Here is a 13,917-nt window from a genome sequence, read left to right on the forward strand (position 1 = left end):
GCCTCCCTCCGCGCCACCATCCCGGATCCTTTGCCGCAGCGTCAGCGCCGCCGCCTTCTTTTCCTCTTCCTTCTCCTCTTCGGCCTCCGCCTCTTCTTCCTCCTCCGCCCCCTCCCTCTCCCCGGCTTCTCCCGAAGCGGCACCGGGAGCCCGCGCCGAGCCCCGGACCGTGCGGTGCCATGCTGCCCCGGCGGTGGCGCTGAAGGATGGCGACGCCCGTCCCTCCGCCCGTGCCGCGGCACCTGCGGCTGCTGAGGCTGCTGCTCTCGGGCCTTGTCCTCGGCTCGGCCCTGCGCGGGGCCGCCGCCGCCGCCAGCCGCCCGGGTGAGCGAGAGCGCTCGGCGCAGGCCGCGGGGCGCCTGGGGTCCGGGATCGCCAGGCGGGAGCCGGGCTGACCAGTGCCTCCGTCACCCTCGCCGCGGCCGCCCTCGCTCGCTCAGGCCGCAGGCCCCGCAGGCCCGGTGCGCGCCGGCCCCGCCTTGCCGGGATGGGATACATAGGCGCGGCCGGGAGGGCGCGGCGCCAGGACCGCCGGGGGCTCCGGGGATGGGGCCTCTCCGCGTTCCTGGAGGCGAACCTCAAGTTCCTGCGCTTCTAGTTCCTGCGCTGCTTGTTGTTGTCTCTGGGTCCGTGACCCTGTCTGTGTCTCAGGTTTTTCTCCTCGCCGGTGGCGATCTGGCTTTGGGGCCGGCCGCGGGGTCTGTCCAGTGAGCGTCTTCTCGTGTGTGTTTCCATGTGTCGCTGCGGCCCCTGCGGGTGCGGGGCCGAGCATGGGTGCCTGCCGGCCCAGGCCGCGTCTGACCTGGAGTGGGAGTTGCAGCTGGTCCTCATCCCTCTTTGCTGTCGGGCACGCGCCTTGCTTTGCCTGCGGTGGATCGATCTGAAGGTTCCTGGACACGGGACAGTCTGTCCCAGGCTCGGGGTCTCATTCTAGCTTCAACAGGGGGAGGCTATTCTAGCCTCAGAGCTTCCTCCTCCACCCCCTGCCCTCGAGGGCACTGGCCACTCTGTCTTCTGGACTAAGGGCTGCAGGTGGACTCTGGAGGAAAGTGACCAGCCCAGGGTCCTGGAGGCCCTCCCTGCTTCACAAACGGGCACAGAGGTCCAGGCAGTGCAGGTTTGCAGGAACCCAGGATCCAAAGCTCACCTTTTCCTGAGGGGGCTGAACTGGGAGACTTTGTGCCGGTACAGTCACTCAATTCTCTTGGCAGCCCTGTAGGAGAGGTGCTGTTCGCCCATGTTACAGATGAGGAAACTGAGGCACAGAGAAGTGACTGGTATGTGGCACAACTGGGATGCTAACCTGGGCAGTCTGGTTCTGTGTGTGCAACCTTAAGAGGCCAGAGCAAGGCAGGCTTCCTCCTGGGCACAGTGTCCCGGGACGGGACGTTGGCATGACCAGGAGGGGCTTCTGCGGAGGCCTGGGGCAGGAGCATGCCTGGCTGGCATGGCAGAGCTGCCTCTTCAGGAAATGGTAGTGCAGCGGCTGTGCTGAGCCCGGGGTAGCCAGGTGCCGTCCCTCAGCTGTGCCCTTCGCAGCTTTAAGTCATCTGATTGGGAGACCTGGCAGGGCCCCTCCCGAGGCACCCCCCCCTAGTGCCCAGTGCCTGGGAGGGCCCTCAGGCAGCCCAAATGTGCCAGCCACTCTCCAGCTGTCATTGTTCCTGGGACCTGCTCCCCAACCCAAGGTTGGAGGGGAGGCTTCCTCTCCAAGACAAAACGGACAGCAGCCACATCCTCCTGGGCTGGGGGCTGGGGGGCTCAGGAGGCCCCTGGAATCCACACGCCAAGGCTGCCTTGTACCCTGTGGCCTGGTGGACTCTGGGTTATCAGCATGGGGGAGGGACCATCTGACTCCCCAGGTGCCCAGCTGGTGGGTGGGTCCAGGCGGACCTGCTGGCCCAGGCTTAATGTTTAACCAGCCCAAGCCCCAGGCCCAGCCCACGGATACTGGAGGCTGCTGATCCAGGCTCTGGGGGTGGGGGATGCCTGGCATTGGAGCCTGTGCCAGCCTGCCGCTGGGGTTGCTGGGACTTCCTCGAAGGGATGCCTACAGCCTGGAGGCTCTGAGTGTCAGGTTACCAAGGAAACCAAGCCAGGCCAGCTAAGGTCCCCCATGTCCACCTGGGCCCCAGTGACCCTGCCTGCAGAGTGGGACAGGGGGCTGGGCAGGGAGCAAAGATCCTGGTTGGCCAGAGACACCCCTACCCCAGGCCCCCCAAGCAGGGTTGGAGGTCCTGTGGGTATCCCCCTGGCTCTACTGGCTCACTGGGACTAGGGCCAGGGTCCCAGGCCTTGGGACATTCCTTAGCTTGAAGGCAACTCAACTTCTGCATCCCAGAGGGGAAACTGAGGCAGCGAGGGCCACTGCCCCCCATCTGCCAGCATCAGGATGGGACGAGTTTGCCATGTGCGTAAGCACGGGACCATGGTCTGGGCTCTTAAGCAGGGAGATGAAAGTGTGGTTAGGACCTACAGAACTAGGGCCTGGCCTGGAGTCCCCAGCACTGCTCAGCTCAGGCCTCCTGAGGACCTGGGGTGCCACCTGGCCCCCTGACTGTGGACCCTGGCTATAGGAGTGACCCAGCCTGGGTTCTGTGTCTGAAGCAAGTGAGGGCAGCAGACTCTATCCTAGGTCTCCTCTGTGCCCTGGGGACAAGCCAGAGGCTAGACAGGGACCGTGACCATCTTTTGGGCTGGGTACTTGTTCTGTGATGGGCTTTTGGGGACAGCCCTGACATGTGGGAGAGGTGGCTGGCCAGCCCTTTGCTGCTCCTGAGAGACCTGGGCTCCACCCTCTGGGGCTCCCAATCTGGACCGAGGGTCCAGGATCACTTGGGACACGGTGAGGCCAGAGGCTGGACTTGGAGGGCTGGGCATGCCTGCCCGGGAGAGCTCAGTGCTGCTGGGACAGTGAGGGTCAGTTTTCCTGCCGAGGGCTGGATCAGGCCTGGAAGGTGGACCCTGGGGAGTGGGTGGGGCAGAACAGTTCTGAAAAGCTTTGGGCCTGTTTCCTTCCTGGTTCTGAGCCCTGGCAGGAGGGAGGGAGGAAGGTCCTGCCCAGAACAATGGCTGCAGCCAGGCCTGGCCAGCGCTGGGGGGAGGGGCAGGGGTGGCCGTGCAGGCCCTGATCCCGCCCTGCACTGCTTCCTTCCCAGATGTGGCTGTCTGTCCTGGGAGCCTGGACTGTGCCCTGAAGAGGCGGGCGAGATGTCCCCCAGGAGCACACGCCTGTGGGCCCTGCCTGCAGGCCTTCCAGGAGGACCAGCAAGGGCTCTGCGTGCCCAGGGTGCGACGGCCGCTGGGTACGGGACAGCACAGATGCAGGGAAGTCGATGGGCGAGAGATGTCCTTCCTCCCTCCCTTCCCCACCCTGACACGTTTGCATCTATCCCTAAGAAGTCCCTGGCCTCAGCTCCCAGCTCTGTGACAGTGGTCACCAGGTCCCTGCACTCAGTGGGCGCTTGGGTCGACAGCTTGGAGGACTCTCATGTCACTCTCCAAGTAGCCTCCCAGTCCTTTCCAGACGGTGCCGGCACAGAGCCTGGAGCTGGACTGAGGCCGGGGGCAGTTAGCGCCCCAAGGGCAAGGGGTGTTGGGGAGAAATGCTGGGGTGGCCTTGAGGGAGAGGAGGGGTCAGAGTTCCCCAGGCCTGGGCCCCACAGGGTCTGCCCCAAACACCTCCAGGCTTCCACATCCCCACTCCCTGGGCACCTGTGCATCGATTACCAATCTATCCACGGGGTGACAAAGGTTTGAGAGCGCTGGCCCCGTGTGAGCGCTGGGGCACCCGCCCGCTGCAGTGTTAGGATGGCCGAGAAGTGCTGGTTGTGTGGCCAGCGGGGGCTTCCTGCGAGGGGTGTGGGAGAGGGCACGGAGAAGCGGTGAGCAGGGTCCCCTGTAGAAGGGCTGTCCTTGTTTGGTGTTGTGTGTGGGCTGCCTGGGAGCTTCTGTCCGGATTGTGGGGGCCAGTGAGGGCCCAGCCAACAGCCCCACCTGTGACAACTACCCTTCCTGTCTCCTGGTGACTGGGGAGGGGCCTGGATGCAGGGGCTTACTTTGGCCTCTCCCCACTCCTTGGGGAGTCACTGCCCCCTCTCAGCCAGAGAAGGTGCTTGGAGGTGGGGAGGGGGTTGCTGCCCAGTGCTCTGCCGATCTCTTTATGGACAACTCTGGGGTTACAGACCCCGTGCCCTTCTCCTGCCTGGTCTTCATGCATTTCCCTAGCACCTTCTCCCCCGGCCCACCCCCACTGTCCTGAGCTGCTGGTCTTGTGAAGGCTCTCCCTTGTCACCATGGCAACCCAGGATGGAGAGGGGGTCCACAGGCTGGTACCCTGTCCTCAGGCCACCAGTGCCTGAGTGGAGCATGGAGGGAGAAGGGAGGGTCTGGCTCCTGGGTGGGCCTCTTGGTCCTGGGAGGCCACCTGCGGCTGTGCTGTCATGAGGGGCTGGGGGCCTCTCCACCTGATAGCCCCTCACTCTCCCCAGGGGAGGACCGACCCCAGCCCAGACTGGAAGATGAGATCGACTTCCTGGCCCAGGAGCTAGCCCGGAAGGAGGCCGGGCACTCAAGTCTCACGGCCCCGCCCCTGCCCCAGGCGGGGCAGCAGCTCCCAGAGGCTGGTGAGAGCCCCCTCCCCGCGCCCACACCCTTGACCTGGGCCTGCCCCTGTGCTAACCAGCCCTCTCTCTCAGCAGCCACTGTGGGATTCTCAGAGCGGGGTCAAGGACCCAAGCCCGGCCTCCCCTCAGCGCCGGGAGCCCCGGCACCCACGCCCCGCACCTCCTGGGGTCCCCCTGTGTCCTCTGGGCCAGTGCACATGTCCCCCCTGAGGCCCCGGGGCGGGCGCGGTGACGGCCTCGCCCTCGGTAGGTCATGGCCAGGGCGGGCGTGGGAGGGGGCCCCACGGAGAAGGCCGCCCTCACCGCGCCCCTCCCGCAGTGCTGATCGTGGCGTTCTGCGTGGCCGGCGCGGCCGCCCTCGCCGTGGCCGCCGTCTGCTGGTGCAGGTGAGCGCGGCGGCCGGCGGGGCGGGCGAGCGGGACCGAGCGGGGCGGCCGGCGGGGCGGGGCGGGGCGCCCGCGTGCGCGTGCGAGGTCTCGGCCCCCTCCCCGCAGGCTGCAGCACGAGATCCGCCTGACCCAGAAGGCAGACTACGCGGCCGCGAAGGCCCCCGGCTCGCCCGCGGAGCCCCGGATTTCGATTTCGGTGCGTGGCCGCCCCCCAGCCGCGCGGCTCCCGCCCCCTCCTGCGGTGGCCTGACCCTTACCCTCTGCCCCACAGCCCGGGGACCAGCGGCTGGCGCACAGCGCCGAGATGTACCACTACCAGCACCAGAGGCAGCAGATGCTGTGCCTGGAGCGGTGAGCGCCCCCACCCCAGCCCTGCACCCCGCCGCCCCCTTGCCAGTCCCGCCGCCCCGTCCTAGCCCCGGCCACCGTGGGCTGAGCACCCACTTCCCCTTTGGGCCACTGGCACCTGGAGGGTGTAGGGAGGACCCAGCCATCTCGCCTCCCACTCAGGCATAAAGAGCCCAAGGAGCTGGACTCCGCCTCCTCAGAGGAGGAGAATGAAGACGGCGACTTCACGGTGTACGAGTGCCCGGGCCTGGCCCCGGTGAGTGTGGCATGGGGGAGGGGTGTGCCAGCTCATGGGTGGGGGTGGGGGTGGGGGCGGGTCCCTCCCCAGCAGCGTGTCCCCCACTCCCACGGCTACCCGCTTAATGCCCGCCTTCGCAGACCGGGGAGATGGAGGTCCGCAACCCCCTGTTCGACCACGCCTCGCTGTCCGTGCCCCCGCCGGGCCCAGGCTCACCGTCGCCGCAGTGACTGGAGGCCGGTGGTGCCCACGTGCTCCCACCACGGGGGAAGGGGCAGGCGGCATTTCCCACTGAGAAGAACATGTTCTGATGCTGTCTGCTTGTGGCTGGGCCATGGGGTGCTGGGCCTGGAACCCCTTGCCAGGGAGACCCCTCCTTCGTGCGGGGAGACTTCTGTCCCCCTGTGTCTCTCCTGTTTGGTTGGGACCCCAAACTGGAGGGGAAAGGGATAACTCTGGAGCCCAGGCATGGACGGGGAATTTGGGAGACAAAAGCCAATTAAAGTACATTTCAAACCTGTGCCTTCTGAGTGTGTTGGAGTCATGGGTTAATAATCCTCAGCCCTGGTGGATAGACCTTTGAGGGGGGTCTAGGGCCTTCTGCACTCCCAGAGAGAGGGGGCTCTCTGTCCCCTACTTAGGAAGACCCTGCCGTGAAGGCTGGGGGAGAGAGGCAGAGAGAGGATGGTCCCTATCCCCCTGCTCAGCTGAGCAGAAGGTGAGAGGAACAGGACCACAGGCAGTGACTGTGGGTTTCATACGGGGACCACGCAGAGCCCTGGGCCCCCGCAGCATATGTGGGAAGGGGGCACGCCAGGCAGGCAGACCCAGGTGGGCCCAGTGCGGGAGTAAGATGCCAGGGCCCCTTGCATGCCCGGGGCTGGATTGGCCACCACTCCCGCAAACTGAGGAGGCAGGAGGCCAGAGTCAGGGAGACGACTGTGTCGTCAAAGGCCCCAGGCCAGGCGCAGATCGGGCTCTGTGTCCTCCTGAGGCCAGGGAGTGGGGAGGTTGGGGCCAGAAGTCCAGATTCCTCGCCAGTCCCGATGTGGGAAAGGTAAGGCCGGTGTGGGACAGCCAGGTCCCTGAGGAAAGAGTGGGCCAGGGAGGTTGCTGGAAATCGGGTCACCTGTGCTCGGAGCTGCTGGTTTGTTCACAGCAGCATGTGGTGGGGGCCAGAGCCCACCCAGGCCAGGAAACTCCCTTTCCCCCACCTCCCTCCCATCTGTGACCTTGGGCCGGCCCGTGGCTGGGAGCCTGTTTCCCGTGGGCTCTGGTGTGAGGGGGGGTCTGTGCGGGTGGGCGGGGTGGATGCTGAGCACCCAGCCTGGCACCTCCGTGCTCACTGGCCCAGTCTGAGCCATTAGGGGAGACAGCCCCAGAGAGCAGGTGCAGAGAGACCGAAGCCTCACTTGAGGGCGAGGGCACCCTGGCACTGTTTCTCTGCTGGGCCCTGCATGGCATCCGCCTGTCCTACCCCTGCTGGCCCGACCCAGGGCTGAGAGCAGCCACTGGGTGTGTCCCATCTTCTCTGCCTTTTTAGGGTCCCCAATCTGTCCCCAGGGTCTATGCTGCCCACTCTGAGGTCTGGCAGGAGGGTCTCCCTCCCAGCAGCAGCTGCAATGAGATGGGAGTGGTGGGCCTGGGCTGAGGTCCTCTGGGCAGGGGGTGCCCTCAGCCCATGTACCTGGCACAGACCCCCCACCTTCCAGTTCAAAGACAGCCCCGTGGTTTGTCCAAACTCCTACCCCCCAGCCCTCACGAGCCACCCTTGCTCCCATCAGCCCCAGGATGGGTGGGCTCCCCTGGGGCCTGCCCCGCCTTGCCCACAGGCCCACCACCCTCTTCCTCTCCACCTTCCTGTGCCTGCCCCGGGGCTTCTGCTGAGGGGCATCTTCCCTGGCAGCAGCGCAGGCAGGTCTCGCCTTGGTCCCCTGGCCAGACCTGACCCTGAGCCCCTGAGCCGTCTACAGGACTGGCCTTGGCAGCTCAGCCCCCCTCACTGGTTCCCAGGAAAGGAAGCTCAGCATGGTACTTCCAGCCTTAGCAACCTTCCCAGCACAGGAGCCTGGGGGTGCCAGCCCCACACCCCAGCAAAGACCCTAGTGTGACACATCCACGTGGAGACTCTGGGCAAGGCCACACTTGGCACAGAATGTGGGGTGTGTAATCCCCTAGCCACAACCCTAGGAAGTGGGAGCCTCCCCAGTTTTGGGCCCTGGGAGGTGATGTCCTTCCACGGCAGTTCAGACCCACCCCCTGCCAGCCTGGGTGGATCCTGGATCCCCGGCCCCCAGCTGCAGCCCTCGGCACCGCCGGCAGCTCGGAGGAGCAGGTCTTGGCGCAGAGCAGAGAGGATGTGCAGCACCAGGGGGTGCAGTGCAGTCCCTGGGGGGCCAGCACCCTGCAGACCCTGCAGCTGGCCCAGGCAGTCCACCTGGACAAGGACAAGGATCTGGACACGCCACCTCACCCTCAGCTTGGTGGGCACAGACTGGGAGGGGAGGGTGGGGACAGCCAGCTGCAGGAACCTGGGCCTGCAGCCACTGGCCCTGGCACGGCCCTTGTGCAGCCCCTCCGCCAGGCCCCCACCTGCGGGCCTGCTTGGCCACCTGCCAGCCCCCAAGGCCCCCCTCCCTGTGTGCACCCACCTTTCTCTGGAAAGGTGAGCGCAGAGGGGTTCCCTGGTCCCCAGCCTCCCTGCATTGAGAATGAAGTGGGCGGGCTCCTTCCTTCAGGAGCCAGGTGGCTTTGTGGTTCACCACCAGGGGGCCCTCGAGACACGCGTCCAGACTGCCCGCTCAGCCCAACCCTCGGGCAGGCGGGTAGGCAGGCGGGTGGGCAGGTGCAGCCCGCTCCCTGAGGCACCCCTCGGGCTGGGGCTGGGTGTCCCCCTTTTGCTGCCCATGGAGGGAGGCCTCTTCCCGTGGCACCCACCGCGAGGCCGGCCCACCGGGAAGGGTCGCGGGGAAAGCGCGCGGTTCCTGATGCGTGGGTGCCCGCCTGTGTCCCAGCAGACCCAGCGGGTTGGGGGTGGGTGGGGTGAGGGGCAGGATGACGCCACCCCGACTTTCCCTTTGACTCAGCCCCTTTCTTTCCTCTGAGAGCCTTTCATTCTGACCCATTTCTGGGCAAACCTCTGAGCCCCACTTGCCAGATTGCAGGTTCCCACGACTGGGCCCCCCGCAGCCAACCGGAGTGGGAGCGGCCCGGGGTGGAGGCTGGGGGAGGCTCTCGAAGATCCGCGGGCAGGGCAGCAGCTGTGGTGTGGGTGAGGCCCGTGGCAGGCCCCTGCCAGCCTGCCGTGCAAACAGGAAGGACAGCAGCTCCGGCAGCTGGCAGCCAGGTCGCCTCCTTCCTGCACACCAGCACCCGCTAGGTGCCCGCCACAGGGGGAAGGGAGGGTGAAGCAAGGCCTGGTGTGGCTGCCTGGCGTTCCCCTACTAGGAGGGAGATGCTGGACCGGGGTCAAAGGCCCCCAGGGTCATCACCTAAACACGAGGTGACTGGAAGTGCAGGGCGTGGCGCTGCTGCCCGCCCTGGTGCCAGCCGCTGAGCACAGCCCTCAGGTGGCTGGAGGGTTTCCGTTGGCTCCCGCGGCCCTCCCTTCCCTCTTGGGACGTTGCACAAGTTCCTGCCGCAGCTGAGAGGTTGCCCTGTGGGCAGGGGGTGGGAAGCCTCCGAGGGGCCAAACTGCCATTCTCTCCTGGGCCTGCCTCTGTTGCCACCATGGGGCTGCTACCAGCTGCCGGGTTCCCCTCCCAGTGGCAGCCGTGTCCTCACTGTGGGGTCTGGGCTTGGGGAGCAGGACAGGGAGGAGAGGGGTGGTGGGAGGCGGCCCCCGGGCATGGTGCTGGGCCAGCAGACCTGGCCAGCTGTTCCTCCCAGGACACCCCGTCTGAGGCCTGAAAGAACCTGAGCAGGCCTGAGACCGTTGGGACACGGGGCATGAGAGCCAGGCCTTGCCATGCCATGTCTGGGACCGCGCGGGCCCTGCACAGCAGAGTGTGCCATCTGGTTTGGGTAAAAGAAACTAAGAGTGGGGTGTAGGCTGGAGTTTGGGGGGACCCTGCAGGGCCATCCCAGTCTGCCCCACATTGGCTTGCTGCCTCCCCAGCTCGGAAGAGCCAGAGTGAAAGGAAAAGGAACTCGGAACTCGGCCTCCAGGCTCCAGGCCCTGGCTGGAGGGGATGGGGGGGAGCCTGGACTTCAGGCTGGGTCCAGCCTCCTTCCTGGAGCAGGCGCCAGCCCCTTGCCCGCTTGCGTCAGGGACATGAGGACGGCTTCCCTTTCCAGCCTGGAAAGCCCCCTCCTGCTGCAGTCCCGGGGGAGTGAGCTGCAGCTCGTCCAGCATCCAGGACCCTGGGCTCAGCCTGGGGTTTCCTCAGGCATGGCCTTGGGCAGGAAGAACTACACAGCAGCCCCCACAGTTTGCCCTGGGGCCAGACCCAGCATGGCGTCCGCACCCTGTGACATCCACTGACGCCCCCTGTGGACAGACACTCCTAGCACCCCAGGACGGACCCCCTCTCTGGGCATCTGGGCTGCAGGAGGTGGGAGGGGTGGGGTGACCCAGTCAGAAACCTCGGTCTCCCGCAAAGGGCTGAGCACACACATCTGTGATGTGCCAGGGTCTCCGGGGAGGACAGGCCCCCGCTGGCGGTGAGCTGGGGGAAGTGGGTGATGCCAGGCTGGGAGGGGCTGTGCGGCCTCTGGGGGAAGCACACTTGCCGGGGGCACCTCTGCCTGGGTGCCCGTACCTGGCCCTTCCCGGACCCCTGTCCTCCTCTGTGTGCCCAGCTGGTCACCTCCAGGCCTCTCTGGAGACAGTGGGTGTGGGCCGGGCGGAGATGTCATACTGGGCCCCGGTTTGTCGCCCCTCTTGTAGCCACCCCACTCCCCGCAGCCCAAGGACTAGAGAGGGAGGCGGGGGTGGGGATGGTGGTTGATGCCAAAGGTCGTGGGGGCAGAGGCGGGGCGGTGGTGGGAAGGTCCCCTTGCTTCCCTCACCTTGAGCAGATAAAAGGGGTGTAGCTCCAGGCGGGGCTGAGTCAGGCGCAGCCGTGATTTCAGGGCATCTCCATTTGGTGGCTGCTGTGATTTGAAAGCCTCAGACGTCTCAGGTGACTGACGCTGGGAGCCCCTGAATGAGCAATGCTGGTGAGTGGCTGCCCTGGGGAGGCCCAGCCTGGGGAGGCACAGGCCTGGCGAGGGGAGGGGGCCTGTGGGTGTCTTCTTTGCTCGTTTGTTCTGCTACAGGGTGCAGCCCCACCCGGAGGCTACGGAGCTGGGGGTGCCTGGCCGGGGGGGCCCTGCTTGCAGTCTTCTGGCTCCTGTGGCTGCTGGGGTCGGCCCTCAAGGGTGCCCCAGCCCCCCAGCCCACAATCACCATCCTTGTCTGGCACTGGCCCTTCACTGACCAGCCCCCAGAGCTGCCCGGCGACACCTGCGCCCGCTACGGCATGACCCACTGCCGTCTGAGCGCCAACCGGAGCCTGCTGGCCAGCGCGGATGCCGTGGTCTTCCACCATCGTGAGCTGGAGACGCGGCGGTCCCGCCTGCCCCTGGCCCAGCGGCCGCGTGGGCAGCCGTGGGTGTGGGCCTCCATGGAGTCCCCCAGCCACACGCATGGCCTCGGCCGCCTCCGCGGCGTCTTCAACTGGGTGCTGAGCTACCGGCGCGACTCAGACATCTTCGTGCCCTATGGCTGCCTGGAGGCCCACTCGGGGCCCTCGCCGCCACTGCCCGCTAAGAGTGGGGTGGCCGCCTGGGTGATCAGCAATTTCCAGGAGCGGCAGCAGCGAGCGCGGCTGTACCGGCAGCTGGCGCCCCACCTTCGGGTGGACGTGTTCGGCCGTGCCAGTGGGCGGCCACTGTGCGCCAACTGCCTGCTGCCCACCGTGGCCCGGTACCGCTTCTACCTGTCCTTCGAGAACTCGCAGCACCGCGACTACATCACCGAGAAGTTCTGGCGCAACGCGCTGGCGGCCGGCGCTGTGCCTGTGGTGCTGGGGCCCCCGAGGGCCACCTACGAGGCCTTCGTGCCTCCTGACGCCTTCGTGCACGTAGACGACTTTGGTTCGGCCCGCGAGCTGGCCGCTTTCCTCACTGGCATGAACGAGAGCCGCTATCGACACTTCTTCACCTGGCGTGACAGGCTCCGCGTACGGCAGCTGGCCGACTGGCGGGAGCGCTTCTGTGCCATCTGTGCCCGCTACCCCCACCTGCCCCGAGGCCAGGTCTATGAGGACCTGGAGGGCTGGTTCCAGGCCTGAGCTCCCGCTGGCCAGGGGAGGTGGGTGTGGGTAGAAGGGCTGAGTGTCGCAATCAAACCACCAAGCATCCGGCCCCCAGCAGCAGCCATCAGGAGGCTGGGGTCAGAGGCCAGGAAGTGAGGGTGAGGGAGGAGCAGGCTGAGCTGGGGAGGCTGCCTGGAGGAGGAGGCTGGTGGGCCCTGATGGGGTGTCTGGGTGCACCAAAGAGGACAGGCTGCTGGGGAACCTCCTCATCTTGGACAAGTCTTGGGTGGGTCAAGATGCCCCAGGCTGCAGTGTGTGGGGCCCAAGTGTGGGCCCCTGAGCCTCCTCCATAACTGAGGCGCCCTGGTCCCTGCGATGTAGGCACAGGGCGCTGCTGCTCCCGCTGGGCCAGGAGACCCTGGGGGAGGGACCGGCTGCTCCGGGCAGGAGGGCACACAATAAAGAACCCAACCAGGATCTCACGGTCCCGTCTGTGCCAGGCAACAGCGGCCCTGTCGGCCCTCCCATTCTTGACCTCACCCCTGCCTGCCCAGCCCAGGGCCCTTGTCCTCCCCCTGCCCACCCCCGCCGGCTCCCCCCACTCAGTGCAGCCTCGGCTAAGTGGCAGCCTCGTCCAACAGAGTGCTCTCCGTGAACCCCAAAGGCCAAGGCGGGGCCCCATTCATGAGCCCTCAGGCCGGGGGTCATCCGGGCTGTGATAGAGTATGACTAATGACTTGGAGTTCCTTCTGGTGGCTACATGGGCGAGGGGGGTAGGCTGCGAGGGGAGCATTGAGGCTGCTGCAGCCAGGGGGCTGGGGGAGGGAGGCAGGTGGGGAGCCCACCGGGGGAGCTGACCAGGGCCCTGATGGGCCAGCCCTGGGACAGGGACGGGGGCCTCCTCCCCCATGGCAGAGGCTTGTGGGAAAGGCCTGCTGGTGGTTCCCGCCCTGACCTAGCCCCTTAGGCTGGCCGGGGAGGAGGAAGTGTCCTGAGGCTGCAGGTTGGGGAGGGTGCTCGTGCCCTCACCGTCCTGCCTGGGTGGTCCCCTGTGGCACAAAGGGAGCTGCAGCCCTGAAAGTCTTACATTCATTTTAGGGTGTGCTCTCTATGTGTGTCCCTTATACCGGCCACCACCCAGCCCACAGCCCCACCCCCTCCTGTTTGCAGGTGGGGTAACTGAGGTTGGGGAGGAGCCATGAGAGCCATCCAGGGGCCTCCCACCCCGCAGGCAAGGCCACATCTGGGATCCACTGGACCCCACACTCCCTGTGCAGAGGCCGGGCTCTCCCACAGGGGAGGAGAGCGAACCATAGGCAGAAGGGTGGCCTCAGGCTCCCAAGCAGCCTGCCTGCCCAGCAGGAAGCAGCCCCTGAGGCTCCGGTCCCTTTCTTGCTCTGGCACTCAGAGCCAGCCCAGTGGAGCCAGCCTGGCCGTCCTGCTCGCCCACAGTGGATGTCACTAGGTCTCCAGTGGCTCAGGACACTCTCAGGGGGTGGGCCGGCCAGCGCACAGCTGGGCTCCAGTCCCTGCTAAGGGGCTCGGGAAGCTGACTCTTGGGGCCTGGGGGTAGTGCCCGCCCTGCACAGGGCTCTCTGGGCAGGACAGGGCTTCCCCGGCCCTGGGGGTGGCACCTGGCCCCCCTCTCCCGACAGTGCCACTGGGGCTGGGACCGGCTCTCACATCCAAAGGAGATTTTGGCCACTTGGGAGTGTCGGCAGGGCAGGGAGACCTGGTGGGGGCCGCGTCTCCCCCAGCTTGCCCTCAGGGCACCGGGGCACCGAGCCCACCAGAGCCCTGCGGGAGTCTTCCGGCCCGGCGGCCCTGGGGAGGGAGTGACGTCCCGTGCGGGACGGCAGCGGGATGGGGCGCGGGACGGGGAGGGGACGGAGCGGGACGGCGGGCGGGACGGGGCGCGGGATGAGGAGCAGGAGGGCGGCGGGCGGGACGGGGCGCGGGAGCGGGCGCCTCCTGGCGGGCGCGGGGGGCGCGGGGCGCGCGCGGCGCCTTTAAGCGGGGGCGTGGCGGGGCCGAGTGGCTGTCGCCGGCCGCCGGGGCGGAGCCAGCGCGGCCGGTCC

General features: G+C 67.0%; 2 protein-coding genes across 5 annotated transcripts; both read left to right on the forward strand.

Moving 5' to 3' along the window:
• On the forward strand, nt 1-6,120 carry NPDC1 (neural proliferation, differentiation and control 1). Of its 3 annotated transcripts, none has more exons than XM_045562000.1 (9): nt 1-324; nt 3,159-3,305; nt 4,491-4,625; nt 4,698-4,871; nt 4,945-5,011; nt 5,120-5,210; nt 5,286-5,365; nt 5,525-5,618; nt 5,741-6,120. In XM_045562000.1, the coding sequence occupies exons 1-9, from the start codon at nt 207-209 to the stop codon at nt 5,828-5,830; spliced, it is 996 nt and encodes a 331-aa protein (XP_045417956.1). In that variant the 5' UTR covers nt 1-206; the 3' UTR covers nt 5,831-6,120. The 3 variants fall into 3 exon arrangements, with proteins under 3 accessions (XP_045417956.1, XP_045417957.1, XP_045417958.1); XM_045562001.1 differs by having other exon boundaries at nt 4,701-4,871; XM_045562002.1 differs by lacking the exon at nt 1-324 and adding an exon at nt 525-1,277.
• A 4,498-nt stretch (nt 6,121-10,618) lies between these two features.
• Nucleotides 10,619-12,316, forward strand: FUT7 (fucosyltransferase 7). Of its 2 annotated transcripts, none has more exons than XM_045561998.1 (2): nt 10,619-10,760; nt 10,860-12,316. In XM_045561998.1, the coding sequence occupies exons 1-2, from the start codon at nt 10,748-10,750 to the stop codon at nt 11,873-11,875; spliced, it is 1,029 nt and encodes a 342-aa protein (XP_045417954.1). In that variant the 5' UTR covers nt 10,619-10,747; the 3' UTR covers nt 11,876-12,316. The 2 variants fall into 2 exon arrangements, with proteins under 2 accessions (XP_045417954.1, XP_045417955.1); XM_045561999.1 differs by having other exon boundaries at nt 11,024-12,316.
• The last annotated feature ends 1,601 nt before the right edge of the window (nt 12,317-13,917 follow it).

The sequence above is a fragment of the Lemur catta genome, chromosome 10 (assembly GCF_020740605.2).
Source record: "Lemur catta isolate mLemCat1 chromosome 10, mLemCat1.pri, whole genome shotgun sequence".
Taxonomy (NCBI): domain Eukaryota; kingdom Metazoa; phylum Chordata; class Mammalia; order Primates; family Lemuridae; genus Lemur; species Lemur catta.

Coding starts and splice junctions, on each gene's coding strand:
- NPDC1 (XM_045562000.1), top strand. CDS start 207: ATGGCGACGCCCGTCCCTCCGCCCGTGCCGCGGCACCTGCGGCTGCTG. Junction 5,012..5,119: donor GCCGCCGTCTGCTGGTGCAG/GTGAGCGCGGCG, acceptor CCCTCCCCGCAG/GCTGCAGCACGAGATCCGCC. Junction 5,619..5,740: donor AGTGCCCGGGCCTGGCCCCG/GTGAGTGTGGCA, acceptor CCGCCTTCGCAG/ACCGGGGAGATGGAGGTCCG.